The sequence below is a fragment of the Lingula anatina genome, chromosome 3 (assembly GCF_051362555.1).
Source record: "Lingula anatina isolate TDL-2025a chromosome 3, LinAna3.0, whole genome shotgun sequence".
In the NCBI taxonomy this organism is placed as follows: Eukaryota; Metazoa; Brachiopoda; class Lingulata; order Lingulida; family Lingulidae; genus Lingula; species Lingula anatina.
In genome coordinates this window covers 19,032,458-19,046,819 of record NC_141769.1, presented here as the reverse complement: position 1 = coordinate 19,046,819, position 14,362 = coordinate 19,032,458, and the positions used below count along the sequence as shown (strand labels likewise).

The window sequence follows — 14,362 nt, the reverse complement described above, 5'->3', positions numbered from 1 at the left end:
TAATTCTTTGAATTCATCAGCGTATTCTATTCAAAATTAAGGGTATCAACTGGGAAATCATGGAAAATGTCCCATTGTGCGTGCACTGCCACCCTTGCTTCATCGAGTCTCTAAGCTGAAACTGCAGCATAAAATGCTATAGCGAAAAATGAATTTCAGAATATTTTAGTGACACGGTTAATGATTCCTTCAGGGATCATTAATTTCAGTCTGTTGCTACGGAACAAGTGTGTTTTCAAGAGAAGATATGTTGATTTTCGGGGTTGTCACTAAGGGGCCGTACTAAGAAAAAAAAAACGAAAACAGAAGAAATATAAAAGAAATATAGTAAAAGGAAATCAGTTTTTTTTTTTTTTTTTTTTTTTTTGGGGGGGGGGGGGGTTGTTCCTAATGTAGCCTGTATGTGATATCGCTATTCGTGATACGCTTTCGAGTTACGGGGCCGGTACACCACAACGGTCTTCGTTTTATTTGCAAGATTTTGTTATTTACATATCCAACCTCCACTGAATCTAAGTCTTATTCATGAATATAGTCGCGTTGGTTATTTACGATCGCAATAGATCAAAATATGCTTAAATTGCGGTGACCGAAACAGGTAACAAATAAAAAATTAATCATTGAAAATCATATATGTAATTTAATTATTTAAGATAATAAGCAACTACGAAACATCCCCCTGTTTACACATCCAGGAATGTAAATACATTTAATTTTTAAACAAGAAACATTCCGTGTAGCCTTAAATGTCCCGCCGCCCGGTAATTTTTGACCTTCGATTTTTGACCACAAGACTATGAAATGTCTATGCTCCAGTGCTGTTGTATACGGCCGTGGCACTATTAACATTTGGAAATAGCAACATTGCCCACAAATGCTGCAAAACAACTTGTTTTTGACGTCTCGGTCCGGCACCTCCTCTCATAGTTAAAGTACTCGACTTAAATGGCATTTTTACTTTTTTTTTTGCAAAAAAACTCTTAAATGTTAAATGAGTGAAGGTGATTTACTGAGTTCCTATATGTCTTTTTAAAAGGACTGATGACCGGTTTCTAATCCCAAGCAACTTGATACGCATGTCTTGCATGGTATAAAAAGGATGGGCGTCCTGTGCTAGAACAGTGGACTGTGTTTTGTTTGAAAAGGCAAACCTACATCGTCATGGACAAGTACAGAGTGATAGCCTTACTTCTGGTGACTTTTTTAGTCGTGCAGATGTTTGCTGAGTCTGAAGGTATGTTATCTTTCTCTTCTTCTTTTCATTCTTATATTATCAAGCAGAATTAATATATTCATATTTCGTTTTCATCAGAAGAATCTGTCCCATCTCACTGTTTATTTCACTATCAAGGTTTAGGTAAATTCTAGGCTGGATGGCTTTTGCTGTAACGGATTTTTAAAATCATTCAAACTAAATGACGTAAAACAGGTCACAACCTTAATGTGTAATATACTTATACTTCAGGCAGGAGACGCCGTGAACGTCGTCGCTTTATTTCAAGTTCAGACCTCGAGGACGAGGAAAGAAATCAGGGAGTGGAAAAGTTAGACGATGCCCTTGAAAATACTAGTAAATTGGTAGGTTGTTTCAACTTACACTGTTATTTGACCACCTTGGCGATTCAGATGGTATTTGGCCTTATAAATGGTTCCAGTAATGTGCTCAGAAAAGTTAATGCTTCCCAATTCATTGCACACAAATAGAAGGTGATGTTGCCCTGTTCACAGAGGCTTCTTCAGAGGTAGTTGTGTATAGTTACCTGCTAAAGTCAGGCTGAAGTTCGCAAAGGGTCTTAAAAACGCTTTATGCGGCCCGTTGCCGGGTTGGGCGTCGACGTTCGTAGTAAGGTTTAGTTTAAATGATTTGTGCTGGGAAAAGGTCCATTCTGTGTAATTTTGCTCCCCAATATCGCCAATATCGTTATCATTTTACCAATGTTACAAATTGTTGCCGGTATTAAATGTTATGGCTTTAGGGATACAAACAATCCTGCACAGATTTCGTTTGTGGGGTTGCAAAGAGGCGGCAGCAATATATATCTCTTTTCGGAAGAATTGAGTATGCGCGGAATGCGCATGTGCGTAAAATAAACTTTGGAGGTTGTTGTCGCCATAAAATGTCGTTTGACAGCGCCAAGCATCGCCCTCTGGGGGCAATCTGGCTTTTATTATGAACGGAACGGGGATCCTTAGTTGCAGCAGCATAATTGTAAGAACATGAGGGTCTGTTTCCTGGTGGTAAGATTTGGAAGGAATTGGGCGCGACCTCTCCGTAAGGACACCAGTATGGGCTTACTGTTGGAAGACTGTGCCGACTGCCCCTTTTTACACAATGGCCTGTCTTGAAATGTACAGCTGTTTGGTGACAACCGTTCTGGTGCATAGCAACAATGCTGTTAAGCACTACTTTGCGCTTGCGAAGTTCAGGCACTGGAAAACCGACAATGCGTAGGCAAAATTGCAAAATTTTCTGGCCTATCTTGCAGTGGAAAAAGAATCCTCTTTAAATTCTTGGGTCCAAAAAGTGATCCTGATCACCACTAAAATCGAATTATTTCTTAGCCCATTTGTATCCTATCGAGAAATTTTCAACAAAACCTATCTACCTGCATAACTGATATGACAGAAAGCCGCAGGCCCGTAGCCAGGGGGAGTTCGGGGGGTTCGAAAGAACCACCCTTTTTGCTGGGAAAAGGTCCACTCTGGGTAAAATTTGATCTATGTATTCGAGGTCTTTATGGTAAAAGGTCCACTTTTTCAGAAATTGACCCCCCCCCCTCTGAAATTGCTGGTTACGGGCCTGCAGACAAACAGTCGAATTCAAGTGATTAACAAAAAATTCCTCGGCGGAGGTAATTAATTAAATTGATATCAATATATATACTTCATGAAATTTTCAAATAGATTCATTTTTCTGCTTTACAGGAGAAATTGGTCGAGATGCTTGAAGATGAAAACGAAGAAAATGAAAACGAGTCTGGATACATGAATTTATATGAAGAACAGAATTTCACAAGAAACCACGTTGCTACATACAATCTGTTGCGTCCTAGTTGTTTTGACACAACGTTTAATTGTTTACTCGAAGATTTAAACCCCCTTACATGCGCAGCCCACGGCTGTCATCTCAACACTACTACGTACAATGACGCTGATAACCAAGCGCACATTATTTTGGATCACTGATACTGATTATTATAAATATAATAATGTCACTTTATTCTTACTGTTTAAACGTTTACCAATTTTGTATTAAGTTGAATCTATATTGTGTTAAGTTTCTGAAACACTTAGCAATGCATGTTGCTCCTTTAAAAGCGTTTGTGTATTTTGTAATAAAATTATTGAACTACTATGCTTTAGTTTATTTTTGCATCGCAAGCGTAAATCAGGGCCAAATTTTCAGTCCCACTTTTTATTTAATTTTCGGTCAATTTCGAATTCAACGTATGGTCGATTATAAAAAAAGATTAAGGTTTTCCGGACTTTTTTCTCAATTGTAATTTTTCCCAAACCACCAATTTTTAATAACAAATACGATTAACCTTCCCATTTCTAAAGATATACCTAGTCAAATTTCACGTTAGATCATTGGCAACTCTGGGTCTGTTGTTCATTTACCATTATATTCACGAGTAATTTTACACTATTTTCAAATTTAGAATAATTAATTAAAAGGTCACTCACTGCTAAAAGTCACGCGGTCGCTCCTTTGAAATGATATTTTAACAGTGATCTTGAGCACTGGTACAATTTAGCCTTAAAAAGTCACAAAACACTTCACAAAAGTTATTCTTCAGTTTAAGAGGCATTTATTGCGTTTAAATATCAAACCTCCTCTAAATTAACTCTAATCGCATCCATGAATGTCGTTGCCTTAATTATATATTTTCAAAATAGATCAAAATAAGTAATGTTACATTAGAGTGGTGACCTAAACAGATAAGGAGTAAAGTTAATCGGTAAGGTTTAGTGTAAAGAAATTGAGTAGTATTGCTATATCAAATATATCTTCAACGTTAAGTGATAATCGTCTTTGACACATCTCCCAGGTATGTAGCATGCAATTCCATATACGATATTGCAACTGCCGACGGGCTGTCGATTTAAAAAATGTGTGCAAAGTTTTACCTTAAAGTAACAAAATCGTAAAGACTATATATTACATTAGCCCGTCCGATTTCGTACAATTCCGCCGCCTTCCTTTCCACAGACACAGCATATGGTATTCGAATACCGTTCGGACATCGCTTTTTTCTCGTGGTCTACATGTACAATAGTAAAAATAGTGAGAAACAACTCAAGTCCTAGGGAGCAAACGGAGCAAACGGTCCATAAGATTATTTCAGTGTAATTGTGATTTATATGCTTAAGTACATGTAAGTTATATCAGTGGACATCTGGTAATCATCGCCATAAATTAGATCTGTTTGTTTCAAAGCAATCCCTTTTTTATTAAATAAAAAACATCAAAGACTGAAATTTGTCTTGAAAGCCAGTGCAAGTCAAACATGAACACAAAGCATTGGTACTGAGTCAACCCAACAAGAATAAATAACAGACAATTTTAATTGAGGCAAAACTGTATTCACAGCACCATTTATATCCAAAACGAGAAAAATCCTTCCACAGGAGTATTTCCAAACTAATTATTTATGAAACGCAACTTTAGGGGTTGTATTCGGAGCTTGACGAGTTGACGAGATAGATTATTAGAAAACAGCAGCCAGCAAAATTAGTTCAAGGCCTTGACAATTATCTGACTGATGGTCTCTTTACTGTTACCTGCATGAAAGTCAGTTCCTTGACATTTAAGTCATAAAAATGGGCCTTTATGTCTCCTCCAACTCAGTGTACCACAAACTTTTATAGTCTCATTCATAGCAAGAAAGAAGGTAACAAGGAATATTGTTTGTTCGTGATTTGGCCAAACCAGGCCGCTTTTATTATATAACCCCTCTATCCTAATCGTTTTAACAATAATAACAATGTAGCAAATTGTTGCCTGTATTAAATGTTATGGCCTTAGGGATAAAACTTATATATCAAATATTCAATGAGACTCATCATCCTAAAAATTATGATGCGACGAGTCAGCAAAAGTTATTATTTACCAACAATTTTGCACAAATTTCATTTGTGGGGTTGCAAAGAGGCCCCCACTATGTCGAATATTCAATAACACTAGTTACCCTAAGAAGTGATTCAGTATAAGCTACAGTATAGCATCCAATTCAGCTTGTCTGATTGCAAAGGCGAGGCCGATGCATTGCCTATTGCAGGATTCTCAATACAAATCTACATAAGTACCGGCATGACAATGCTGTTAGCGGGTGACCTAACCCCTACTCCCTTTTTTTTTTTTTTTTTTAACAAAGGAAGGGGGGAGGTTCAGTTTTTCCCATATGCTGAAAACAGCTGGAAGAGTGAACTCTCTGTAATTGCCATGCCATCCTAGCTTGCACCTAGGTAAAATGAAATTTTTTGAACTGAAGATTTCAGTTATAGATTTGAGATAACTTGTAGCTTAATTGTATCATGCTCATGAACAGAATGAATCAAGCAAAATGAGGCCAGGCAGTGATGCCCCATGGTATAAGTAGCAACATGTGCCTCTAAGGAGATTACCCCTCTAGGGCACAATTGAGCATGAGCAGAATGCACATGTGCTTAAATAAGCTCTCTGGAGATTGTTGTCGCCATAAAATGTCGTTTGACTACGCCAAACTTTCCTTTAAAAGCACAAAAACCGGTTTTAAATCTCAAACAACTTGACAACCAGCACTTCTTGCCCTGCACGGTACATAAAGAATGGACATCCTGTGGTGAACCAGTGGACACAAAGTTCATCTGTTGGTTAAAAAAAGTGTAAATTTGTTTAACAAATCAAACCACAAATTGCATTTCTTTATAAAAACGGACTCTTTAAAGCTAAGGGAAGGTGATTTAGTGATTTATTTATATATGTGTTTCTAAAAGGACTGATGACCGGTTTCTAATCCCAAACAACTGCATAAGCATGTCCCGCATGGTATAAAAAGGATGGACATCTTGTACTAGACCTGTAGACATTTAGTTCGTTTGTTGGTTAAAAAAAACAAATCCACATCGACATGGACAAGTACAGAGTGTTAGCCTTACTTCTGGTGACTTTGTTAGTCGTGCAGATGTTCGCTGATTCGGAAGGTGCGTTGCCTTTCGTGTCTCTCTTTTTCATTCTTATATTATCAAGAAGAATCAATTGTTCTTCATATTTCATTTTCGTCAGAAGATTCTGTTATATCTCACTGTTCATGTTTAGAAAAAAAAACTCGAGTTGAAAGGTATAAATAGTACATATTTCAAACCTCATCTACACTGAAATACGTTAAGACACACTTGGAAGTATAATCTCTGTAATTTTAGGCTGGACAGGTCGTCGACGTCGACGTCGTCGCTTTATGCGAGGTGCAGACCTCGAGGACGAAAAAAGAAATCATGAAATGGAAAAGTTAGACGATGTGATTGAAAATAAATTGGTAGGTTGTTTATAATTCCAATTTTAATCAAAATTCAAATTCAAATTTTGTTGGTTATTTATTGTTCTTATATTTCAACTGCGCTGTTAATTATCACGTGTTTCTTTCAAAAGCTTGTTATCGTTAGCTGTAAGCATGATTATTATTATTTTTCATACGTTTTTATGCACACACTATCACCAAACTTTCTGAAGTGGTTTTGGGACTTTTAAATACAGTTTGAGCTCGAAAAACAGCTAGGTGTTATACTTTTTTCGGCGTCTTGCATTTTTTGTGTTTTTGTGTGTTTTCTTTTTTCAATTTTGACATATTGGCATTTTCAGTGGGCCTAAGGCCCTGTGCTAGATACATTTTCTGAATGTCCATGCTGCCTGTAGTATACCTTTAAACAGTAAAGATATTGCTGTTAAGCATTATGTAATAATGCATCAAAGTAGTAAGACTTTTATTTTGCCCTGTCGTCGTTTTTTTTTTTTTTTTTTGCTTTATGTCAATAATGCTGCCGTGTTCTTTTCTTCGTATTTGTCATTCAACATCCAATAACAATCTTATTAACAATATATTGTTTTCTTCTGTATAATAATCAATTTGGTATCTTTATATACTTACAAAATCTTCATTGCCATTTCAGGGTCATTTGATGAAGTTGCTTGAAGATGAAAACGAAGAAGGTGAGGATGACTCTAGGTAAAAGACTTGGATTCGACTTCATTGACGAAAATCACCTTCCCACGGTCTTGCTCCAGGTTGTTTTGCGACTCGTTTAATTTGATAACTATGTATATAGCTTAAGATTTAAAATCCCACAGTCCACGGCGGTCACTACTGCAACGGTACTGACGACCAAGTGCAGATTTCCTTGGAACATTGAAACTGCCTTCATATATCATCATAGATATCATATTGAAATCTTGCTCTTCTTATCTATGTTTACCAATATTGTATAACGTTGGCTCCTAATTTTGTTAAGTTTATGAAACACTTGCATGTTTCTCGTTCATATATTTTGCAAAAAATAAAATAAGTACATTTCTATGCTTTAGTTCATTTTTGTATCTCAAGCGTAAACCAGGCCAGAACTTTATCCATTAAAAAAACAAAAAACACGGACCCAGGGGCGGATTCAGGATTATTTAAAGGGTGGGGGAGGTTCCGAGGATGCGAAGCCGACCTCCTCCTCCCCCTGGTATTTTAGAGGGAGAATGGTGCCATTTGGTACGGTTTAAAATTATGATTCAGCTCGTCAAAATTCGAATTTCAAGAGGGGACAAAATTCGAAGGGGAGAGTCAGAAGCACCCTGTACCTTCTCTAAATCTGCCGTTCAAAATAGGGGTATCAGGTGGGAAATCATGGAAAATACCCCATTGTACGTGTGGCAAATGATGTACTGCCACCACTCGCTTGATCGAGTCTGTAAGGAATCTATCGTAAATGTTTGAAATTGCCGCATAAAATGCTACAACGAGGAAGTGGCTTTCAGAATATTGCAGTGGCACGATTAGTGATTCCTTCAGTGATCACTAATTTTAGTCTGTTGCTGCGGAAACAAATGTTTTCATGAGAAAGTGTGTTGATTTTCGGGGTTGTCACTAAGGTGCCTTACTAAGAAAAGAAACAAAAACAGAAAAGTATAAATAAATAAAGTAAAAGGAAATCTTTTTGTTCAAATTTATTCGAATTTCAAAGGCAAATGCTTCGAAAATAAGCCCATGGACTTGAAGCACCACATACAAATTAAATGGACATTTAAATATTAAATATAAGTGTTTCTTACCAAAGGACCAGGATGCAACTGAAAAAGTAAAGAAATGAGAATTGCAGACGACAAATTGGAAGTTACGAAGTTGCACATTTTATTATTTCTTTGATAAAAAAATAACCGGAAAAAGTAATTTTGACATTTATCCTGATGTTTATACACCACTGAATTATTATTTTTCATTATGTTTAGAATAAGCTTCTTACATATACTGTGTTTTCACATATACAATATGGTTTATACCGGTACAAAAAAATTGATAGAACATGTACCCTTTTTGGGTTATTTTTTTCAGCAGTATTGTACAAGCAACTAAGCTGCCTCATTACATTATTTCAGGGAGAATTGGTCAGTTTGGAGGAAGGAGAAGAAGATAATTAGATGACGATGATGACTGAAACTAACTCTGTGCTATAGTTATGTAATAGTAGTATTTATTTTCTTAAATTTTTATTTATTTTGTCATATTTTCAGTCTGTTCCGTTTGTATGTTTCCATTCCTTATTTTCTGTATTCCCTGATTTCTTTCTTATTCCTTGTTTTCTGTCTTTATACGTTCTTGCTTTTCATTGGTTTAAAGTCTCTAACCGGTAATTTCCTTTGTCCGATTCCTCACTTTCTCTTAGATCTCGTAGGCTGAAGTTGTCTTTTATTTTACAGGTAAAATTATTTTCTTTTTATCTTTAATTTATATTAGCCATATATTATTTGATTAACTCTCATTATTTAGTTATTATCAATATATTGTTTAATTTAAATATTTATTTAGCAAACTATGTAATTTATGTAAAAATAAAGACTTTCTCTTAGATCTCGTAGGCTGAAGTTGTCTTTTATTTTACAGTAATAAAAACTGTTACAATTTGGCGCCCGAACAGGGACCTACGATAGTAAAAGAGAAGTCACGTAACACGTATCTGCAGTTGGTCGATCCCACTCATTGAGCTAATGGTAGCCCGAATGGTGATTCCTTGGTGTTAAAAAACTGGTTGAGTCGACGTTTCATCTGGGGACGCCTAGTACGACCGCCGACAAAGCCTGTTGTGAAGAAAACAAAGACGTTTTCTAACGGACATTTTCCTGATCTCCGTCTTGGTGTATGTGTTTGCTGTGAAATCCGTCATTTCTGGTGTATACACCTCGTACTTTGAAGCTGCCGGCTGTGACACCCAGGAGCTGAAGCTAACTACGATCCACTGCTTGAAATCGTCAATGATGATCGGTTATTTATAAGACAGTAGGACCATTGTGAGGAAGCTGAGGCTACCTGCGAGACACTGCTTGAACCCGTCAATGACGACCGGTTATTCATAGGACAGTTTTAGAGGAGCTGAAGCTTACTACGAGACACTTCTTGAAGCTGTCAGTGACGATAGCTATCTATAGGACAATTGGACAATTGTAAAGGTACTTGTAAATATTGCATTCCTAACGGTACCTTTGTAAATAGTTTTGATTCATTTCACGCTCTGAGTTACTATCGTTTCAACTCTTGTAAATATTACATCCCTACTAGTACATTTGTAAATAGTTTTGATTTATTTCACACTCTGAATTTCCATCGTTTCCACAGTTGAACTGTAGCATTCATACTACCCGTTTGTGGGTGTTGTTCAGTCAACCGCAGTGCACATTTGGGCGTTGTTCAGTCAACCGTAGTACAAATTTGGGTGTTGTTATAAATAGCAATACGCAGCGGACTCAGTCAAGAGTATATAATTATAGTCATTTCACTTACTAGATTGAGTAGTGTACAGTTTTCACTTGATAGAATGAGTAGTGTACAGTTCAGTATTACCTGTTGTCAGACTAGCTCATATTAAGTGAAGGTAGTTTGTGTATTTTTTTTCATTCCTCTTTGAATTTTATACATATTTTTTTTTTAATTTTCTTAGATGGCTGTTTTCAGTATAAATAAAGTTTAAAAGCCAAATTTCATTGATTGGTTTGAACTGTGAAAGTATATGCTGCTTGTTTGCATACATTGATTGTAGGATTATTTGTGACTGTAATTTGTGTTGTGCACGCATCACTGCTGTGATCACTAGTTAAATACAGTGGTACTCTGAATGTGTTAGAGCATCCTAACGCAATTTGTGTGTGAAGTTTTCTTTGATTTAATTGAAAAAATATATATATATACAAAGTTTTTTTTTCATTTCAACATTTATTATTTGTGCAATTTCAGCCCTGAGATTCTTAACTTTTTCTCTACCTTGTGCATTTCAGACTTCTATCTCAAACATGGCTCTTTTCAGTGATCGGTCTGTTTGTTTTCATAATTTGCCTGATTCTTATGATCCAGATTCACTACAGCAATACATTGAAAAACGATTGGTGATAGGCAAGGTAGAAAAATTATACACACTGGAAGGGAATAGGGCGTTTGTTGTTTTTGAGTTACCTGAAACAGTGGTTGAAGCTATTGATTCAATTCATAATCACCAGTTTGGTGGTAACAGGTTAAGAGTCTTACCGGTTCAAGAACCGGAGATCCTTGAATTAGAGGGGATATCTAACTGTCTTGAGGTTCTAGGGGTAAAAAAACCAAAACCTACTCCAAGAAAAAAGACAATTACTGAAGCGGCTGGTGATACTTCTGACATCTCAGCTAAAACACCTGCACAATACATGGAGGATATGTTGAGTGTAATGTCCCTTGATAACAAGCGTTTGATGTTTCAGATTTTAAAAAATGAATTTCAGGAAACTCATTCAACTAAAAGACCTGTCCATCGCCTTTTTGAGTCTGATATTCCAGCTCATTCACCAACAGTATCATCTGATCCCAGACAAACTGTTTCAGCTTCTAGTCCAGCAGTGGCCTCTGCTCCTATTCAGAATGTGTCAAGTACACCTGGTGGCACTACTTTTTCTAATACTTCTGGTGTTCCACCCAAAATTTCTTATTTCTCAGGTGATGATGGAAAGGGTGAGTCATCATATCAACAATGGCGATACGAAGTCATGAGTCTGGTTAAAGAGGGTGTCTATCCTTCTGCAATGATCTTTTTAGCTATACGCAGATCCCTAAAAGGAACTGCTGCTGATATATTGCTCAACATGGATATGTCGCTCGACGAAGAGATGACAATTGATCTCTTAATTGAGAAGTTGGATATGGTCTTCGGAAAAATTTTGCCAATAGAAGCTGCTTTGCAGAAATTCTACAATGCCAACCAGGTGAGTTCTGAGACTGTCGCGAAATGGGCCTGTAGGTTGGAGGATTTACTAGGGGAAGTACGCAGGGCAGATCCTATTACTTCTGAGGAGGTAAGGAGGAAGTTGCGCAATAAATTCTATAGTGGGTTGTCCTCAACAAACATCAAATTTAGCATAAAACACAAATATGATTCTGGTGCAAGTTATCATGAACTACTCAGGGCAGCCAGGATAGCAGAGCAAGAACAGGTAAGTTCTGCTAGTGTTCAACAAAACACGGTTACAAGTGACATGACGTCAAAATTGAATGATCTTGTTTTTCAGTTGGAGACTCTAAAAAACAGATTGGATAAATTGGATAGAGAAAAGGCATCTGCACGTAGACAGTTCACAGGTAGGTGTTTTGCTTGTAAAAAAATAGGACACAAACAAACTGAGTGTCCGGAAAACTCAAGACAGTCTACAAACGGGGGCAGGTTGTAGATTGTGTTAAATTCATGCCTCACAAACCTGAGACTGAAAACAAGATATACCAACCTGAGGTTGCCAATAAACCTATACTTCAGCGATTGGTTGGTAGAGCTAATGAGACATCTGTTAGTGTCAATAGCAAATCTGTTTTGGCCTTACTTGATACAGGTTCCATGGTCAGTACTATTTCTAAGCAATTGTGTGATGACCTCAAGCTAGACGTGCTTGATTTAGATCATATTATTCAGGTGGAAGCAGCTGGTGGAACTACTTTGCAGTATCTTGGCTATACAGAAGTGAATCTTTCAGTTCCCGGATTACAGGAACCGCCCATTCCTGTGTTGATGTTAGTGGTACCCACCAACAAATATCACATAAAAGTTCCATTACTCATAGGCACCAACGTTTTGAAAGTTATTTTAGAAGGCAAGACAGTTCCAAGGGACGTAGACGTGGTGTGGCAAAATGTGTTTAAAGCCATTGTCTCTTTAAATGCTCTCTTTCAGAAACAAGGGTCATTGGGAGTTGTCACTTCCACAAAGAACATTACCGTAAAACCTTCTTGTCGTACGGTAATTCATGGACAAACTAGAGCAGCATCCTCTTGTATGCATATCCGGGTATTAGCTGATGAGAGCAGCTCTTCACATTTACCTGGTACATTAGTTATCTCCCCAGGTCTGATTGAGTTAAAACCTGGAGTCAAATCACAGCGTGTTCCAATAGAGGTTACCAACTACTCAGACAAACCAGTTACAATCCCTGCCAAATTTGCCTTGTCTGAACTGTATCCTGTGGATATCCTTTCTCCAGAGAGTCTCAATCATTGTTCTTCTGAGGGAGACCTTGACATTCCAAAGCTATTTCAAACTGACCTTTCAGAAACTCTAAAACCCAGTGAAGTGGAAAAAGTCACTTGCATGTTAAAAAAATGGCAGTCTGTGTTTAGCAAAAATGACTTAGATTTAGGTCACACTAACATCACAAAGCATCACATAAATCTTACGGATAACCTGCCTTTTACCGAAAGACACAGTCGAATACCTCCATCTATGATAAATGAAGTAAGAGAACATTTGCAGGACATGCTGAAACTGGGGGTAATTAGAAGGTCTGAAAGCCCATATTCATCAGGTGTGGTGCTTGTAAGAAAAAAAGATGGAGCTCTACGGTTTTGTATTGACCTGAGAAAACTGAATTCAAAAACCATCAAAGATTCTTATGCTTTGCCTCGAATTGATGAGACTTTGGACATTCTTCATGGTGCTTCTTGGTTCAGTGTGTTAGACTTAAAATCTGCTTACTGGCAAGTTGAAATAGAGGAATCAGATATTCCCAAGACGGCTTTTTCTGTTGGGAATCTTGGTTTATTTGAGTGTACACGCATGCCATATGGGTGCACCAATGCTCCAGCTACTTTCCAACGGTTAATGGAAACGTGTATGGGAGATTTGTATTTGACAGATTGTCTCATTTACCTAGATGACATAATTGTCTTCAGCAATTCGATAGAGGAACATTTGAAAAAACTTGAAAAAATATTCCAAAGGTTGCATGAGGCAGGTTTAAAACTCAAACCAAAAAAATGCAAATTATTTCAGAAATCCATTAAATATCTGGGACATGTGGTGTCAGAAAAGGGGGTGGAAACTGACCCAGAAAAAATTGAGGTTATCAAGAATTGGCCAATTCCCAAAAATGTCAAAGAGGTTCAGAGTTTCTTGGGTTTTGTGGGTTTCTATAGAAGGTTCATCAAGGACTTCTCAAAAATAGCTAAACCCCTTCATAATCTAACCAAAGGCAATGTGAATGTGAAAAAGGGAAGACGTCACAGTCAGTCTTCTTCTTCATCTGCTTCCTTCACATGGGGCGAGGAAGAACTTTCTGCTTTTTCACGTCTTATAGAATGCATTATATCTTCACCCACCTTAGCTTTTGCTGATTTTTCAAAACCTTTCATTTTACACACTGATGCTAGTGCAATTGGACTAGGTGCTGTTTTATATCAAGTTCAAGATGGCGTCAGAAAACCTATTGCCTTTGCTAGCAGATTACTAAATGGAGCTGAATCTCGCTATTCGGCACACAAACTCGAATTTCTGGCTCTCAAGTGGTCTATCACAGACAAATTTCATGATTACCTCTATGGGAACGAGTTCACTGTCTATACAGACAATAACCCTCTCACTTACCTCTTGACAAGTGCAAAATTAGACGCAACGGGGCATCGTTGGGTTTCTCAGTTGTCCAATTACAATTTTTCTATCATGTATAGATCTGGCAAATCTAATGTTGATGCTGATTCTCTTTCTAGGATCGAGTGGCCTGAAGCTAGCAAAGAAATCATGTCTCAAAGTGTTCATGCCATTTTTCAGATGGGTCTTGTGGAAGATACGTCCTTGATAGATGCGCATAGTGTTTCAGGTGAACAAAATTCTGAACAAATGCAGC

General features: G+C 37.3%; 2 protein-coding genes across 2 annotated transcripts in view; one reads left to right on the top strand and one right to left on the bottom strand.

The window, feature by feature from the left end:
- The window catches only part of LOC106173920 (zinc finger CCCH-type with G patch domain-containing protein), a 118,188-nt gene that overhangs the window by 70,947 nt on the left and 32,879 nt on the right, over positions 1-14,362 (bottom strand). The window lies entirely within an intron of this gene.
- Positions 763-3,355, top strand: LOC106173932 (uncharacterized). The gene is made up of 3 exons (XM_013555272.2): positions 763-1,234; positions 1,466-1,578; positions 2,926-3,355. The coding sequence occupies exons 1-3, from the start codon at positions 1,162-1,164 to the stop codon at positions 3,184-3,186; spliced, it is 447 nt and encodes a 148-aa protein (XP_013410726.2). The 5' UTR covers positions 763-1,161; the 3' UTR covers positions 3,187-3,355.